Below are 19480 nucleotides of genomic sequence, written 5' to 3' on the forward strand. Positions count from 1 at the left end.
TCAGAGGAGCAGGAATGAAGAAGGGTCTAGGCCTGAAACGTCAGCCTTCCTGCTCCTCTGATGGTGCTTGGCCTGCTGTGTTCATCCAGCTCTACACCTTGTTATCTCAGATTCTCCAGCATCTGCAATTCCTACTATCTCTAAGACTTTTTAAAATCTATTTGGCTAACGAGGCACTTTGATTTAATTTATACTAAGATGAGGCTTTAAGGGGTTAAAGCCTCTAAAATTAGATGTATCTGCTGTGATCAGACTAAATGTTAAACTGTCTTGTGTTTCACATATGCTGCGTCAGTTTGAGGTCATGAGATTTCCTAGCACGTTTTAGAAATATTTGAATACCTTCCTCTTCAATAGCAGGGTTCCCAGCTGGTCAGGCATTGCTCTTATAATCTAAGGTGGCACTTTAGACTGATGGCAGGATGAACCATATGGGTAAAGAAAAGTGAAAGTATTCTTTAACCAGCTGGTAAACACAGTCTCCTGAAGTTCAAATTTTGAAGAGAGAGAGAAAGACATTTACTTTAATGCCTATCACGACCTTAAGACAAATGAAAGTGCTTTACAGCCAATTAAGTGCTTTAGGTGTAGTTGCTGTTGTAATGTAAGAAATGTGGCAATCAATTTGTACACAGCAATGAGATAACCAGATAATCTGTTTCAGCAATATTGGTTGAGGGATAAACATTGGCTAGAACATCGGAGAGAACTCTCGTCTTCAGTTTAATTCCATGGGATGTTTTACATCTACAAAAGAGGGAAGACTTTAATGTCTAATCTGAAAGACAGCATTTCTCACTGTGCAGTACTTCCTCAGAACTGTACTGGATTTTCAGCCTGAACCATAGGCTGTATTGCCTGGAATGGGGCTTGCACTGATTTGTGCAAAAGAGGCATTCCTGTAACTCAGTGGCTGAGTCAAAGCTGAGAGGCAGCTGATTTTCATTTCCTTCGCTAGTATAACCAGGCATTGATACTGGTGAATAAAGTGAGGCTAGCTTCTTGACTTTATTTTCTATGTTACAAGGAGTGAAAGACAATACTTTTCAATGAACAAAAACTGAATTGTGAACAGTGACATACATTATGTTAAATAAGCCAGTATTTGTTTACATTCAATTCTATCTGTTGCATAAGGCTTTTCAGAAGAATTGAAAAAGGTGACAAAAATAAGCAAAGTCACAGTGCTCAATATGTACAATGGAGGGGTCGTATTTTTTATCAACCTATTTTTCTAAGCAACCTGTTCAGAGATGTTATTACACACTCCTGGAACAGGTGGAACTTGAACCCGGTCTCCCAGTCCAGGGTTAAGAAACTACAGCTGTGCCACAAGAGGGCTCAGGAGTTGTATTCTTATAGCACCCAGGCCTTTCAATTGGATAACTATATAACTGGAAATAAAGGCAAACCACTTGTTATAAAGAATACAAGGACCCTCTTGTGCAGTGGTAGTGTCCCTACCCCTGGACTTGGAGGCCTGGGTTCAAGTCCCACCTGCTTCAGAGGTGTACAATAACATCTCTGAACAGGTTGATTCAAAACATAAAAATTATATAAGTAATTCACACTCTCAGAAGACCAGTAATGTAGAACATCTAGTTCAGATCTCAAATTTTCTATAATGGATAGTAATTCTTCCCTGGGGCTTTCTGGGTTAGTTTTGACATATATTCTCTGCCAAGGGTTTTCTCAAATGTAAGATTTGACAAAGTTGCGCCTATTTAACCAAAATTATTGACTATGGGAATGGTTGCAGAATTTGGCCTTTATAAAGCTCTGTTGTGACCCTCTCTGTTCCAGTTTCATTAAACATCGCTTTTCATGTGTTTTTTAACACCTGACCATCCTCCAGAGCTCCCTATGATATATCTCGTTGTTTCAGGAAATGTTTATGGTTAGATATTCTAACTAGTCCTCATAATCAAGAAGATTCTTGAAAAATTAAAGTCAAGCAGTCATAGGATTATTCAATATAAATATAATCATGTAATTTATAATCACATCTGGTGATTGTGATTAAATATATTCTTCCTTTGAGCCCAATATTAAGATTGATCAAACCCTTCAAATACAAATTTTCATTGCCGTTTACATTGCAATCTTCATGTTATGTATCAAAAAGCAGGGATATGTTAGATGGTATCGAAAGTCTTAAAATTCTCCTAAGAGGAAAAATTGATAAGGAACCTAGACCTTATCGATAATTCCGTCAACAAACTGTAGCCGCCCTCATTACCCTATTTCCATTGAACTGTGAAATAAGTAAACCTCCCTAATTTTTGTTATCACACACTTCTGTCGTGTTGCATCCCATTGCTATTCACTTCTGAATCTATTCTGCATCCTTCAGCACTGCTTCATTATCTGGTCCTCCCATGCTACACAAGTTTTAATTAAAAAGATGATGTTCTTCTTCTGCATGATTAGCTGGTGTCCTTGAAACTTTGAGTGCTTACTATTCCCTCAAGCTTATGAATTGGCCCCTATCAGCATATCTCTTACTAAAGTACATTCTCTGTCAGGTTATTACTTCATTCAAACATTAAGAAGACTGCATGTCCTGCAAGAATCAGTTCAAAAGTGCAGTGTTCACTGCCTTAGAATTGCTGTGCACCTTTTACAATATAGCATTAATTAAAGAACTTGAATTTATTCAGCACTGATCACAACCCCAAAACATCCCAAACAGCCAGTTAGTAATTTTTGAAATGTGGACACTGTTGTAATGTCACATGAAGCCCCTACAAACAGCAATGTGACAAGAGCCAGTTAAGTATCAGAAGGTTATGGAACGCATAACTTTCTAACTCACAGGCAAGAGTGTTATTGCTGTGGCTTATTTTGTAGTCATTATAAGATGTTACCGTTTAAATATTTTTTCTGTTCTGCTTAACAAAGGTTAAATTCTAACATTACTGCAACATCAAATCACTCTTAGAATATTCTGTTTAATCATTTCATCAAGCTCTATTACAAAATTTTGTATTATTGGGAAATGTAGGTCAGATTGGCAGTCCTTACAGCATGTTTTCAATTAGCTGAGAGCATTATGAATCAACTATTGTGTAGGAGTGGAATCAGATGTAGACCAGTCTAATTAACAGTGGTGCTCTCCCTAAATTGCTGTGGTGTAAGTTGAACTTTATAACTTATAGACTACTAGTTTCAGGACGGTAACCACTAGGCTACCTTTTCCAACCATCAGCATAGGACTAATGACCCTCGCCTAACTCTCAGGTGCTGGATGGTGTGATATGTAATGTATTTCCTCGGTTGGGTACACAGCTCAAGATGCAGTCTTCAGTGTGGATGCAGAATGTTACACTAAGATCTCCCTTAACAATTGCTGCCTATTCAATTTGAAAGTCTACCAGGTGTTCACTGAGGTACGTGCATCTTCAACAATTTCACCTGTCTCGTTTTGCGCAGCACGGTTGAGCCAGTAGAGATTTATGGTGTCCAGTGACTTTGCTGCTAGGTTACAGGATGGAGAAGATATTCAATACTCTAGATAATATCTCAGTTTCTAAGGCTTGAGATCAGTTGAGAGGAGCACTGACCTGTTGGCTTTTACCGTAACCCACGGAGAAATGGAGTGCTTAATTATCATTTAGTGGTCTCCCATAAAGGTTACAATTTAGCTTGAGTTTTTGACTCCAGTTCAACTTGGCTTCGTTCAATCATGTCAAATTAGTTGAATGTTATATCGGCAGCTATTCTTTGATTTTAAGCATAAAATTCCAGCATGACAACAAAGACTAATTCTTCATATATTGATGGGTGATGGCCATTGAGAGCTAATTTGAAGTCTGAAGATTTCCCGCTAATGGAAAGTAGTAAACAAGGTGACTTCTTAATGACAGGCTGGTAGTTTCATGATCAAGTGAGATCAGCATTTTATTCCACATTCGTTAATTCAATGCTATATGGGACCTGAATCCTATCATCAAAGGGTGAGTCTGAGCCTCTGAAATATTAATTGTGAAATTTACCACTACACTACCATACTTCAGATGCCCCTTTCTTTGATACCAAAATCATTTATTTAGTTTAATTGCTCCAATATTGTGGTCAAAATGGAAAAGGAGCAAACACAGTCACTATTGATCTTTCAAGTGCTCCACATAGCAGATTGCACCAAAACACTTTCGTAGACAAGAAGTTATCTTGAAGTGCAGTTATCATTTCTGTAGGCAAATTTAGTCATGCTAAAGTTCTGCAGAGCAAAATCTCACAGCAGGTGAGGTATGTAATCAGGTTGGTGATTTAAGGAGCTAATTTCAGAAAGAGAACCAGGGGAATTTTCTATCTTCTCTTTCAATAATACCTGGGATCTTTTACAGCCATCAGAGCTGTTTGCTGTCATTTCCATTTAATATCTTGTCTCGAAGACTTAAACCTCCAACACTAAAGCTATTCCTTCATTGGTACTGCACTCGGACTTAAATGATGTGCTCTGGAACAGGGTCCTATAATCCAAAGGTATAGGTGAAAACATAGTAATCACCAGCATCAATACAAAGGAAAATCAAGTGATGATACACTATATGGTGAGAGGGTCCCAGTGCAGATGCTGAGTGACCTGTACATCTGTACCTTCTGTATTTATTTCAAAGGTGATGCTAATATTTCTTAACTTAAGCTGTAACTGGTCTTGGAGCTCTTCTCCCTGTTTGTCTTAACAGCAACTCAAACACGTGAACCTAGTTAACCTGTTGGAGGTATTCAGGCGGAAGCGCAAACTGCATCTGGTCTTCGAGTATTGTGACCACACAGTACTGAATGAGTTGGACAAGTACCCCAGGGGGTAAGTGAGTGACAACCCCTTCCTTTTTTTTTGTCTTTAAAAGTCTGTCCAATTTTATGTCACTTTTCTATAAACACTGCACTGCTTAAAAGTTCTGCTTTTCGTTCTGAAGATAAATTACAACAATTTAGTTCCTGTGTTCAGATCATGTTGCTGGTAGTATGATTGATGCATATTTGACTTGCTTACCAGCTGAACTACTCTGCTTGCCAACTGTGAATCCTGGTGATTTGCCAGAACATCGCACATGAACCAAAGCATGGTGAGTCCAGGTTAGAGCACAATCCTTAATCAGGTACAAGACAAAACTCTATCCTGACTAAATTTTCTATTTTCTATACTTTCACACATATGGTAGTTAATTATACTACCCAATCTACTCTGGTATATCTTAGGATAAAGCAGCAGAGAGGTAGGCCATTCAGCCCATTGTACCTGTGCCAACTCTTTAAAAGATAATTACTCCTAGTCCCTTGCTCTTTCCTCAATTTTCTTCCTGAAAATATTTGTCCCCATTCTGTTCGGTAGTTGAGATCATCACAAATTGCATTATTTAAAAAAAGACTTTTGCCTCTGGTTCTTCTGCCAATTACCTTTAAATCTGTGTTCTTGCTTAACAATCATTCAGTCACTGAATACAATCTCTCTTGTCTGTCAAAACTCTTCATTATTTTGAACACCTCTATGAATCTCCACTTCTTACCTCTAAGAAGAACAGACAAAAAGTTTTTCTACTATTTACACATCGCTGAAGTCTTCAATCCATTCTGCCAATATCTGTGGAATGCTGTTCCCCAGTGACTGGTTGAGGCAGGGCTGTTACAAATTTTAAGGTCAAATTAGAGTGACTCTTGTCAGTCAAGAATCTAAGGTTATGGAGGGTAGTCAGAAAAGTAAAGTTAAAGTCAGTCAGTTCTTGGGCACTATTTGATTTTGTCAACTGGCAGAGCAGACTCAAGGGGCCGTATGCCTTACTTCCATCTATACTTTGTGAACCCTTCCCCCAGTGGTATCACACAAACGAGGAGCAGGATTAGGCCATTCAGTATGATCATACTGATCCTCTATATCAATGCTATGCTCCTGCTTCTCCCTGTACTCCTTGATGCCTTTAAAATCTAAAAATTTAACTCTTCCTTGAGTGTATTCAGTGACTTGGCCTGGACAGTCTTCTGCGGTAGAGAATTTCACAGGTTCGCACTCTTTCAGTGAAGAATGTTTTCCTCATCTCAGACATAAATGGTCTACCCTGTATCCTGACACTGGGTCCACTGGTTCTAGACTATCAAACCAAGGAAAATATCCACTCTGTGTCTAGTTTGTCCAGCCCTCTTAGAATTTCATACGTTTCAATTAGATCCCCCTCATCCTTCTAAACTCTAGTGAATACAGGCTCAGTCAAACTCTCCTCAGGACAGTCCTGCAATTCCTGGTACCAGCATCGTGAACCTCCACTGCATAATGAATCTGGAGACAGTAAGGACTGCAGATACTGGAAGCTAGAATCAAAAAACGTGGAGCTGGAAAAGCGCAGCAAGCCAGACAGCATCCAAGGAGTAGGGAAGTCAATGTTTCAGGTCGGAACCCTTCTTCAGGACTGGGTTAACCACTCCATCCCTCCCTGTCTTCTGCCCCCCGCCCTCCCCATCCCAAGCTGTGTCTTCTGCCCTGAAACGTCCATAATAAACCTACCTTTGTCGGGCAGGGAGACCAAAACTGCACATGATACTCCTGCTGCGGTCTCAACAAGGCCCTGCATAACTGCAGTAAGACATTCTGAACATGACTTCTTTTGCAATGAAGGCCAAAATACCATTAACATTCCTAATTGCTGACTGCACCTGCCTGTTTACACTCATTCACTGGTGTACCATGATACCCAGATTCCTTTGTACATTCATACTTTCTAATATATCACCATTTTAATAATATTCTTCCTTCTTAATTTTCACACTGAAGTGTATAACTTCTCATTTGGCCACATTGCACTGCATCTGCCATGTATTTTGCTCAATCACTCAACCTGTCTAGATCACTTTGAGGTTTTCTTACATCCTCCTCGCAATTCACAATCCTGCCCAGTTTTGTGTCAGCAAACTTGGAAATATTGCATTTGTTTCCCTCATCCAGATCATTGATATATATTGTGAATAGCTGGGGCCCAAGCACTGATTCCTTGTGGTACCCCATTAGTCACTACCTGTTACTTGGGAGGGGAAAAAGAACCATTCATTCCCACTCTCTGTTTCTGTCTGTTAACCAATTCTTGATCCATGCAAATACATCAACCCCATCACATGCACTTTAACTTCGCTCTCTAACCTCTTATGATGGACCTTATGGAAAGCCTTCTGGAAGACCAAATAAACTACGTCCACTGGTTGTCCTTTTATTTGTCCTCTAGTTGTGATCTCAAAAGACTGTAGAAGGTTTGTTAAGCAAATAATGGTAGAATCTGCCTTCCTTGTGCAACAGTACGTTTCGTCCTCCTTACATTGGTATTTACAGTAGGTACTGATTGCTTGTAATGGTTCATTATTACTCCAGCTCTTCTCTCCAAGCTTCGCATTCAAGTCGTCCTCAACTTATCCTGATCTAGTTTTCAGAATTCTAAATAATCTAGGTTTGTTATAGTCTCCTGGTTAAATGTATTAAAGAAACCCAAGGACTTGTTTCTGCTGGGAGAGTGGGCCCTTGCGGGCTAGGTGGATGCCAGTATGTATAACCTGAAGCCCTGCTACTTGCCTGTTACATTTGGGTCAGCTCAAATATGATTTGTCGTTTTCCGTTAATTAATCACTGTAAACTAATATATTCTCCCTGGGGTTAAACAGTGATCTCAAAAGCAGTGTAAACATATCCTCAGCTCTGTTCTGGAGATGAAAGGTCCTTTTCAACTGTATAATCCAGTTATTATCAGTGACTTTTTTTTTAAATTCATGCAGTCACTTAATAATAATGGTATCGCTGTGTTCTGCCAGTGTTCTAGCACCAGGGTTTGGCTCAGGGCCTTTGTCATTGCACGTTATCTAGGAGTCACTCATTGGTTGCCTGGTGACACATTGTGCCTGGAACTTCAAACCAAGGCCTAAAGGGAAAAGAATTTTGAGTGTTCAGCTGTGTGCAGTTAAACAATTAAAGGAAACCATTTCAAAAGCCCTGAGGAGCAACAACAGAACACAAAGGGTACTAGGAAAAGGTTAAGAATGCACAGATTGAGATGTATGATCTGAATTTTTTGGCTATTTACACTGCAAGAAAAGCCTTGGGTGCAGTGAACAGAGGTTGCTGCCTGACTTGTCTGACTCCATTTATTTTTATTGCTGATTACCTGTCAACTGTTACCCTGGAGTACCAAACACACCCTGGGCTTAATGATGATGCCTAGTTCTCCACTGAACAAGGACCAAAGCTGTCTAGGTCAAGAGACAAGGTGAAAAGTTGGGATTGGGTTGGTTTTAAAATCCGGTGGTGTATCAGGAGGATGGAAGACTAACAGTAGACATGTGTCTGCTTTACCCTAAACAATGCACAGACATACTATCAGATAATAAGACTGCAGTAACTCTGCATTTGGTTCAATCAACAGCACCTCCTGCACCCTCCGACGCACCCCACCCCCAAACAAAAACTGAACCACAGCTCTCTCTTCAACCTGCCACTGGCCTAGTGAATGACTGACTGTTAACTTACTTAACGTGCTGAGCAGGCTCTATAGCCCACGGTAGGTTTGCAAGTAGCATTTTACAGTCTCCGGGGTAACCGTTTATACTTCAATCCATTCTGGTGGCAACAGCAGGAGGAGTTAGGGGTCACAAGGGAGAGAGGGATGGAACGACAAAAAGAGGAGGAACTGTCGGTGGTGGTGGAGGGCGGAGGAATGCAGATGTCAAGAGGCTGATTGAGAGAAACGCACGTGAGAGGAGGGGAAAGCCAAGAACAGCAGAATGTGTAGTGTTTGCCATGGCAACAAGGCACTGTTTGCATTTGCTGGGAGCACACTTACAGTCAGAGTTAGGTTCTGTCCTGCATATTAACCAGACGGCTGCAGGGAAAGAAGTGTAGACTTAATCAGTTGATGGGAAACAATTAAACACCAGCTTTTAGATCCTAAAAGAATCTATCATTGTAAAGCAGCCATTTGAAATTTTATTTCCTGAGTAAGAGATGAAAAATTATAAACAGACTGAAAGTTAATTAAAATTGTACAGCAGAAAAATGGGACAAGAGTCAATTAAACAGAGTTAAACTTGTTTTCTAGACAATACATCGAGTAGCCCTATGTAGGACATTTAATAGAACTGTTCTAAAACACATTCCTGACCTATCAGGTTTGAGGCTTGATTTGGATTCAGTTCAACAACATCCTAATATTCCGGAGTGCTGGGTAATTGGATAGATTGGATTATAATCCAGCAAGACCCAGAGGACTACTATTCTATTTTAGCCAGCAAGGAGCCAAAATTAAATTCTGGAAAATCTCAATTATTACATATCTTCACACTTTCCCTGTTGGAAATAGTGGGAATGTCTTAGAAAGATTAACAAGTTGGTTATCATTACCTATTGAACTAAAGAGCAAATGGCAAGCACCACAGGTACAAGCCTTTTGACCCACCAAGCCTGCAGTGACGCATTACTCCTTTCTGAACTAAAAACTTTGTTTCTATGCAGTCTGTATCCCTCTACTTCCTGCCCTATTCGTGCATTTATCAAGTGTTGCTATTGTATCTGCTTCTATCACCTCTGCTGGCAACACATTCCAGGCACTTTAATTTTTAAAAAAACTGCCTGTCATAATTTTGTCAACTTCTGTCAGGTTGCTCCTCAGCCTCTGACATCCAAGTGAAGGCAACAGAATTTTTCCAATCTCTCCTCATAGCTAATACCCTCCAAACCAGGCAACATCCTGGTACAGCAAGGTGTAGAGCCAAGCAGCATCATAGGAGCAGGAAGGCTGACGTTTCGGGCCTAGACTCTTCATCAGAAATGGGGGAGGGGAAGGGGGTTCTGAAATAAATAGGGAGAGAGGGGGAGGCGGATAGAAGATGGATAGAGGAGAAGATAGGTGGAGAGGAAACAGACAGGTCAAAGAGGCGGGGATGGAGCCAGTAAAGATGAGTGGAGGTAGGGAGGAGATAGGTCAGTCCAGGAAGGACGGACAGGTCAAGGGGGCGGGATGAGGTTAGTAGGTAGGAAATGGGGGTGCGGCTTGAGGTGGGAGGAGGGGATAGGTGGGAGGAAGAACAGGTTAGGGAGGCGGGGACGAGCTGGGCTGGTTTTGGGATGCGGTAGGGGGAGGGGAGATTTTGAAGCTTGTGAAATCCACATTGATACCATTGGGCTGCAGGGTTCCCAAGCGGAATAGGAGTTGCTGTTCATTGTGGCACTGCAGGAAGCCCAGGATGGACATGCCGTCTGAGGAATGGGAGGGGGAGTTGAAATGGTTCGCGACTGGGAGGTGCAGTTGTTTATTGCGAACTGAGCGTAGGTGTTCTGCAGAGCGGTCCCCAAGCCTCCACTTGGTTTCCCCGATGTAGAGGAGGCCACAACGGGTACAGCGGATGCAGTATACCACATTAGCAGATGTGCAGGTGAACATCTGCTTGATGTGGAAAGTCTTCTTGGGGCCTGGGATGGGGGTGAGGGGGGAGGTGTGGGGGCAGGTGTAGCACTTCCTGTGGTTGCAGGGAAAAGTGCCGGGTGTGGTGGGGCTGGAGGGGAGTGTGGAGCAGACAAGGGAGTCACGGAGAGAGTGGTCCCTCCGGAAAGCAGATAAGGGTGGGGAGGGAAAAATGTCTTTGGTGGTGGGGTTGGATTGCAGATGGCGGAAGTGTCGGAGGATGATGCGTTGGATCCGGAGGTTGGTGGGGTGGTACGTGAGGACGAGGGGGATTCTTTTTTGGTTGTTATTGTGGGGACGGGGTGTGAGGGATGAGTTGCGGGAAATGCGGGAGACACGGTTTAGGGCGTTCTCGACCACTGAGGCGGGGGAAGTTGCGGTCCTTGAAAAACGAGGATATCTGAGATGTACGGGAGTGGAATGCCTCATCGTGGGAGCAGATGCGGCAGAGGTGAAGGAATTGGGAATAGGGGATGGCATTTTTGCAGGAAGGTGGGTGGGAGGAGGTGTATTCTAGGTAGCTGTGGGAGTCAGTGGGCTTGAAATGGATATCGGTTTCTAGGTGGTTGCCCAAGATGGAGACAGAGCGGTCCAGGAAGGTGAGAGAGGTGTTACAGATGGTCCAGGTGAACTTAAGGTTGGGGTGGAAGGTGTTGGTGAAGTGGATGAACTGTTTGAGCTCCTCGTGGGAGCACGAGGCAGCGCCAATACAGTCATCAATGTAACAGAGGAAGAGGTGGGGTTTAGGGCCGGTGTAGGTACGGAAGAGGGATTGTTCCATGTACCCTACAAAGAGGCAGGCATAGCTTGGGCCCATGCGGGTACCCATGGCCACCCCCTTTGTCTGTAGGAAGTGGGAGGAATTGAAAGAGAAGTTGTTGAGGGTGAGGACAAGTTTGGCTAAGCGGATGAGGGTGTCATTGGAGGGACACTGGTCAGGCCTGCGGGACAGGAAGAAGCGGAGGGCCTTTAGGCCATCTGTATGGGGAATGCAGGTGTATAGGGGCTGGACGTCCATGGTAAAGATACTGGTACACTTTTTCTGTACCCTCTTCAAAGCATGCACATTCTTCTGACCAGAACTGTACGCAGTATTCCAAATGTGTCCTCACTAGATTTCTATTCAGCTGCAACATGACTTGCCAATCTATGCTCCAACTGATGCAGGAAAGGATGCCATCCCTCTTGACCACTTTATCCACTTGTGTTGCTACTTTCAGGGAACTGTGGACCTGTACACCTAGAACCCTCTGTATGTTAATGCTTCTAAGAGTTCTGCCATTTATTTCCCTCCAGCATTACACCTTCCAAAATGCATCACCTTGCATTTGTCCAGATTAAATTTTGTCTGCTATTTCTGCGCCCAAATCTCCAGCCTATCTGTATCCTTGGCAATCCTCCTCGCTATTCTCAGCTACCCCAATCTTTATGTTGTCTGCAAACTTACTAATCAGACCACGTACATTCAGCTCCAAATCATTTATACATATAACAAACAACATGGGTCCCAGCACTGATTACTGTGGAACACCACTGGTCACAGATCTCCAGTCAGTAAACACCCTTCTACCGCTATGACCAAGCCAATTCTGTATGCATCTTACCAGTTCGCTGCAGATCCCATGTGACTTCACTCCTCTATCAGCATGCCATGAGAGACCTTGTCAAAGGCCTTTTGCTAAAGTCTATGTAGGCTACATGTACTTGCCCTCATCTTTGTCACTTTTTCAAAAACTCAACAAGTTTGTGAGACAACCTCCCATGCACAAAGCTATGCTGCCTGTCACCAATAAGTCCATATTTTTCCAAATGTAAATAAATCCTGTCCCTAAGAATTTTCCAATAATTTCCCTACCATTGAAGTAAGGCCCACCAACCTGTAATTTTCTGGATTATCTCTGTTGCCCTCCTTAAAAAAAGAAACAACGTTGTTATTCTCTCGTTCTCTAAGACCTCTGCTGTGACTAAACAGGATACAAGATTTCGCACAAGACCCCAGCAATTTCCTCCCTTATCATGAATGCTTTTAGTAGAACCAAAAAGTATTTGATTGAGTACTAAACACACTTCTGGCTTGGAGGCATAAGTGCTATCTTCTGAACCACAAGATATTTTTGAAAGTAACTGGTATGTGTCTGCCACAAGTTTTATTTTAATCTAAAAAATGGTTAGGAATGTCTAGTTTTCACTGTGGAATTCTTTTCTGGATCTAAAAGGAAGCTAGGATTTATTAGCAACCAACAGAAGTACAGGGAAACAATTACCCTCTGACTTTAAAGTGTTCCTAATTCACATTGATTATATGGTGTGAACTTAATGGGGCCTACTCCATAGCAGCAGAATAATACATTGTATGCAAGGATCAGGTAACACACTACAGGGATAACAGCAGGCCATTCAACCTCAAGTCTGTTTTCAGGATTCATTTGTTTGCCCAACTTTGCTTTGCTCCACGGACTTCAATTAGCTGGCAAAAAGCTATTAATTTTAATCTTGAATATTTCAATTAATTCATAGCCTTTTGCAGCAGAGACTTTCCACTGACCTTTCAAGTACAAGTGGTTTTTGAGTGGCTGGCTCAGAGTTTTATGAAAACATCCCCTTCCTTTTAATTCTCTACCAGATGCAAATGCATTCCAGTTGGAGTATGACTTAAGTTTCTGCACAACTGATGTGCAACTTGCTCATTTTTGGTTGTTGGTGTGGGGTTACAAGAAAAAGGCAGGAGATTGGCACCCAGTTAAAATTCTCAGAGAGCTGACACAGACATAATGGGCTGAATGGCCTGCTTCTGCACCATCATAATCCTGTGATTGTTGTGTTCTGTTCAATATTGAGATGTTCTGATTTGGTACCCACTCACCTTTCCTGCAGTTGCAGTCAGATTAAGGTGCAAAATGAAGTTACACAATTGACGAGCAAACTATTTCTCTGACCACAGAAAATTACTATCTAAAACAATTGAATCAAGTTGCTGCTACTAAGCTTCACAGATCTCAAGGCCCTGTGTTCTGTGGGTATTAGAGGAAATAAAAACAGACAGGATTCTTGCTTGTGATCACTTACTGTCCAGTGGCATATGAGAAAAGTGCACATGCATGTCTGTATGAGGTTAGTAAGGGCAAGGACTTCAGATATGGTAGTTCCCATGAATTGCTTGATTGCATGTTTTCTTATATTTGTTATGTCCAACTGGTAAAAGGTGATAGAGCCCAAGCAAAAATGTTGCAGAAGAGGGAGGAAGAAGGTAGTGGCAATGGTTACTAGCGTATAAAGTTTTAAACTACCCCCCGCAACAGCCCTGGAACTTTCTTGCAACAGTTCTGCAGGTGCCATTTATACCACTCCTGCCATGGCTGCTAATTAACTGCTGTCTCATTTAGTTTCATGTGACAGTAATTAATTTCTACTGCAACTATCTCATTTGCACAGAAGTGGGGTGCTTTCTAGTGTAGCAGTGAAGGCCTTGATAAAAAAGGATAATTAAAGTGTCAAGTGAAAGGAGACCTTTGTGACTATAAATATCAGACTCCTTGCAGTTCATGTCTGCAGCTTTAAATAATGCAGCATTACTTCTTTTAAAAATAAAAACCTCACCAGCTCCTCTTACACTGCCACACTTGAGCTGGTCCAGTTCAGTCTTGTGTAGGATCAGGTCTGATGTGAGGTTTGAATGACAGTACATTTAAAAAATATATATATATCTCTTTCTCTTCCCCCTTCCAGAGTTGCAGAGGATCAAGTGAAGAGCATCATAAGGCAAACACTGCAGGCTGTCAACTTCTGTCATAAGCACAATGTAAGTGTGAAGGAAAGAGTGCTAGGATGTACCAGGGATGGGCAGTACATTTTCATGATCTGGAATGCCTCTACAGAAACAGATTCAATAGTCAATTTCAGAAGAGAATTGGATAAACATTTAAAAGACTGCATTTATTGCAAACACCACCACTAGGTAATGCAGTGTCCATGCATGTGCAAGAACAAAGGTTTGCAGTGCTATGTAATTGCAGAGTTACAAAACAGCAGCAGCCAGGAATCTTACAGTCTTTAAGCACAGGCATGGCTAGTGTTGTTTGTCAGTATACTGTTAGGCAGCATATTTCCCCAACATCCACTGCACCAAGCCAGTGAGTATAGGTCAGCTTTAATTACCAGTACTTGTTAAACTCACCGACAGCATCTGGTTGCCTCAAGCTCTGAAGAACAATCACTAGCAGGCAATTCCTGCAGGCTGAGCTTGCACAAGTTGGGCTCTGCAATTCTCTCCCACCACGGTGCGATATCCTGTCTACTCTGTTCAGGCTTATCTGTGAAATGATCCTACGATGGAACCACATTAGGTTGCTGTGTGAAACTAGTTCCATTACTGAGTTGGCATGCTCACAAACAGTGTTGCATCATCCAGGTAATTCGGAGTCTTATGTGGCAGAGAAGGATGGCAGCTTGCTTTTGCTTCATTTGAGTGTTAACAATGTGCTACCGGTTTTCTTAGTCAGTTTTTGTGTTAAGCCACATTTGGTTTCATAACCTCACAATGATGAGATTTCAACCTGACCTCCAGATTGATACACTGGTTTGACAGCCGCATATTCAACCATTTATGCCTCTGTACACGTAGGACTGACTCTAAAGGAGCTGAATTAAATTATGCCAGTTGGTTCCTTCTTTTGTGGAGCCATAAGCCCACAGTACAAAATACCAACTGTGTAGTCTGTGGTAAATGACAATATATTTACCTCACCATGTAAAGCCTTGGACCAATGAATAAATTGCATGAACTCCTTGAGATTCTTGGCCTGGGTTACTCTTATGCTGATGCTGACTGACTTTCAGTGACTGTGTTTCTCTCCCTCTCTCCCCCTCCCCCTCTCCCTCTCTCTCTCCCTCCCTCTCTCTCTCTCAGTGCATCCACAGAGATGTGAAACCAGAGAATATCCTCATCACCAAGCACGGAGTCATCAAGCTCTGCGATTTCGGCTTTGCAAGAATCTTGAGTGAGTTTCCTTTCTCCATCAGAGATGCCAAACCTACGGCAACACTTCTGTATGTATATTATTTGGTCAGTTGAAGAGATTTTTAACTTTTAAGTTACTCAATCTTACATTTCAGGGCCTCAACTTAGGAAAAAGAATAAACGTTTGAGCAAATATGTGGAATCTCTTATTTTGGCCAAGCCAGCAAATAATATTGCAATGAATTGTAATTACAGTGAAGTGAACAACTGTAAATTTCCCCTAACTGCTGCAAACTATTCATGGCATGAAAATTTGACCAGCTGTGTAAAAGTTGTGTAGGAGAATAATGTAGATTAATATTAATACGAAGGATCTGGTGGGATGGTTACAAAATATAGATTAGTTTAAATCTAGATATTTAGAATATGAATTGAGTATGACCATCAATAATACAATAGCAAGGTAGGTAGAAACACTACATTTGAAGATTCTGAGGGAAGATTGAAGTGGATGGTGTCACACTAGAACGGGGTACAAGTTTGTCCATGTTAGGATAAATGATAACATAATATTCAGCAAGATAGAAGAAGGTTAGAAAAAAACAAAATTAATTTGATGAAGATGAAGGAATGAGCATCTATAGGGAAAAACCTCCAATATGGTGCTACATTCTGTCCATTTTCCTATATACCTCAAAACTTGGAGTAATCTGTAAACAAATGAGTAAAAATCTGTGGCAGAAAATGGAGGCTATTTAAACAAAGACGGTAGGATAGGAACTGAAAATTATGTATATAGACAAAAAAAATGAACAGGTAAATGAAAATACAAGAACAGAAAGAACGCTTTTAGAAAGTGATGTCAGTACTTCGGCCAATTAATCAGAGCTGAAAAGTTGCTCTCTTCTAGCAGGTAAAGTGGAGGGCAGCAAAAAGAGGGATCAGCCAATGGACAGTGACAGTGAAATAATGACAATATACTTTCAAGTGAGGATAATGTGTGGCTTGGCGAGGAACACGTGGTTGGACGGTGTTCCTTCGCACCTGCAACCCTTGTTCCTCTAAATGGTAGCAGTCTCATGTTTGGAAAGTGCTACTGGAGAAGCCATGGTAAGTTACAGCAATTCATCTTGTAGATGGTATACACTGCTGTCACTGTGCACCATTGGCAAAGATGGTAGATAAGGTGCTGGTTAAGCAGACTGCTTTGACCTGGGTGGTGTTAAGTTTCTTGATTATTGTTGGGACTGCATCCATTCAAGCAAGGTGAGAATATCATCACACTCCTGACTTGTGCCTTGTAGAAGGTAAACAGGTTTTGGGAAGTCACAAGGTGAGTTACTCTCCACAGAATTCCCAGTCTCTGATCTGTTCTTGTAGCCACAGCATTTGCATATTTGGTTGTGATCAGTTTCTGGTCAATTATAATTCCGAGGATATTGATCGTAGGGGATTTAGCAATGGTAATGCCATTGAACATCAAGGATGATTCTCTCCAGTTTGATATGGTCATTTTCCAGTGCTTGTATGGCGCAAATGTTATTTGCCATTTATCAGCCCAAGCCTGGATGTTGTCCAGATCTTGCTGCATGTGAACAGTATCTGAAGAGTCATAAATGGTGCTGAACATTGTGCATTCTTTAGTGCACATACGGCCCTTATGATGGAGGGAATGTGTTTGCTGTAGTAACTGAAGATTGATCGGGTAACAAACTCCCTGAAAAGCTCTTGCAGTGATGTCCTTGGGCTGATATGATAGACCTCCAACAACCACAACCATCTTCCTTTGTGCCAGATATGACTCCAACCAGAGGATAACTTCTCCCTCCTCCAGTTCCCATTGTTGGCAGTTTTTCTGGGGATTTTTTATGTTTTACTTGGTCAAAGGCTTCCTTGATGATTAGAACAATAATCAACAATCAACAATTTTTAGAACAATCACTGTCACTTCACTTCTGGAGTTCAGCTCTTTTTTTGTCTTTGTTCAGACCAATGCTGTAATGCAGTCAGGAGCTGAGTACCTCTGGCAAAACCCAACTTGAGTGTCAATGACCAGGTTTTTGCTGAGCAACTGCCTCTTGATAGTACTGTAAATGACCCCTTTCACCATTTCTGTGTTCAAATGTAGACTGATAGAATGGTAATTAGCTGGATTGGATTTGTCTTTTTTGTGGACAGACTGTAGCTGACCAATTTTCCTCATTGATAGGTAGTCTCCAGTGCAGTGAAGCAACTTGACTAAGGGTGCAGTTAGTTCTGAAACACAAGTCTTCAGTACTATTGCTGGAATGTTGTTGTCAGCACCCACAACCTTTACAGAATCCAGTGCCTTCAGCTGTTTCTTGATATCACATAAAATTAATCAAATTAGTTGAAGATTAGTATCTGTGATGCTGTAATGTCATGGCGTGTAATATCCTGGGCTAATATTTATAACACAACCAACATTGTTAAAGACAGATTATCTGATCATTTCAATATTGCTGTTGTGAGATCTTGTGATTTGAAAATTGGCTGTCATGTTTCCTACCTTACAATAATAACTCCATTTCAAGAACATTTAATTGGCTGTAAAGCATTTTGGAGGACATGCTGAAGTCATGGGTGTCATTGGGAGTTTTTTTTTCGTAAGTACGAGAAAGGCAGTTGACAGACCGGAGTGGGTGGGCCGAGTGACCTGAGAGGTTCAAAGTAGGTGCCCCTCTTGGGATCCCTACTGTTTGTTGTCCGTAGATGTGATTGACCTGGGCTGACATTAACATGTTAACATCCTAATCACTCTGTTCCAGCTGGTCCAGGGGATGACTACACTGATTACGTGGCAACTCGCTGGTACCGTGCCCCGGAACTTCTGGTCGGAGATACGCAGTATGGACCACCAGTGGATGTCTGGGCAATAGGCTGTGTTTTTGCTGAGCTCACCTCAGGCAATCCTCTGTGGCCTGGCCGGTCAGATGTCGATCAGCTCTATCTAATCAGGAGGACACTGGGTGAGCTGCAGATCCTAGAACAGTTCCAGTCATTGCTGTTGCTTAGTTGTGCTGACACCAAATGCACTTCTGTTGTATGGGTCATGTTAATTAATGAACAGAGAGTATAGTATAAATCTGAATAAGTAGTGAATGCTCCAAAGGGGTTCCATAACTGGTTAGATCTTTGTGACAAAATGTCATTATTTTGAAGTATTTCCTTATTGAACTGTAAAGTCTGTAGTGCATTGATAATTCAGTCCGTAATAGGGTTTAATTTCTTTCAAATGGTCTAGTATAGGACTTTTTTACGTCTGGTATTCTATTTGAAACCTGTCTAGGAACCATAATATATCACTTTGAGTGTCTGGTTGTCCCCCACCAGAGCTGATGAACTCAGTATGTGTGAGAAATTCCCACCATAGCTAACAAGCTCACGCTCATGAGGTTCCCACTGTGACTGATGAACGTCCAATCTCAGCACTAGTCCTAGCCGTGGCCATGGATCCTTTACCATTGCTCAGCCTTGGAGAAGGATGGCAAAGCTCCACTCTACACCCTGTTTCCATCTGAGCTGAGCATGGGGTTAGTTTGTGTCAGTATTCTGGAGGTCCATCAGCCACTATCCAAACCGTCATGTCCATGGTTGACAATTTGGTTAGATCTGTGTCTGGAAGTGTTATCACATGACTACCTGCATCGATCACAGATGTGACAGTAGTTACCCAGAATGTGGTGCTCTGCCTTCTCATGTCCAATGGAAAGTGAACTCGTGCTTAGTCAAGTCTTGGCTGCCAGTTGACAACCTCAACTCTCCCTCTCTTAGGTATCCAATAAAAAGGAAAAAAAAATTTGTTTAAATCCTCACGATTTTTTTCCAGAATTGCTTGTCGCAGTATCCAGGAAATAATCATTTGTCCTGGAGACTACAGAGAGAGTTGGCAACCTCCTTATCACTGTACATCCTACTATACATATTTGCAAGGCATCAACAACTGGAAATATTATGAACTAATGTAAGCAAAAGCTTGCAGCCTAGATTCACACCTCCAATATTTCCACTCTCGGTCTTTGGAACCTCAAAAAGAAGGGAGGAATCTTTGTAACATTGAGGTTCAGTA

The 19480-nt window shown here is 41.8% G+C and overlaps 1 protein-coding gene across 1 annotated transcript in view; it reads left to right on the forward strand.

The window, feature by feature from the left end:
* Positions 1-19480, forward strand: part of LOC109916787 (cyclin-dependent kinase-like 1) — a 61869-nt gene that overhangs the window by 24872 nt on the left and 17517 nt on the right. The window contains exons 2-5 of the mRNA XM_020516538.2: positions 4689-4810; positions 14160-14232; positions 15340-15430; positions 18180-18380. Of these exons, the coding sequence (XP_020372127.1) occupies positions 4689-4810; positions 14160-14232; positions 15340-15430; positions 18180-18380 (487 nt within the window). The remainder of the gene's footprint in view (positions 1-4688; positions 4811-14159; positions 14233-15339; positions 15431-18179; positions 18381-19480) is intronic.

Source organism: Rhincodon typus, chromosome 39 (genome assembly GCF_021869965.1).
Source record: "Rhincodon typus isolate 14 chromosome 39, sRhiTyp1.1, whole genome shotgun sequence".
Classification (NCBI taxonomy): Eukaryota; Metazoa; Chordata; class Chondrichthyes; order Orectolobiformes; family Rhincodontidae; genus Rhincodon; species Rhincodon typus.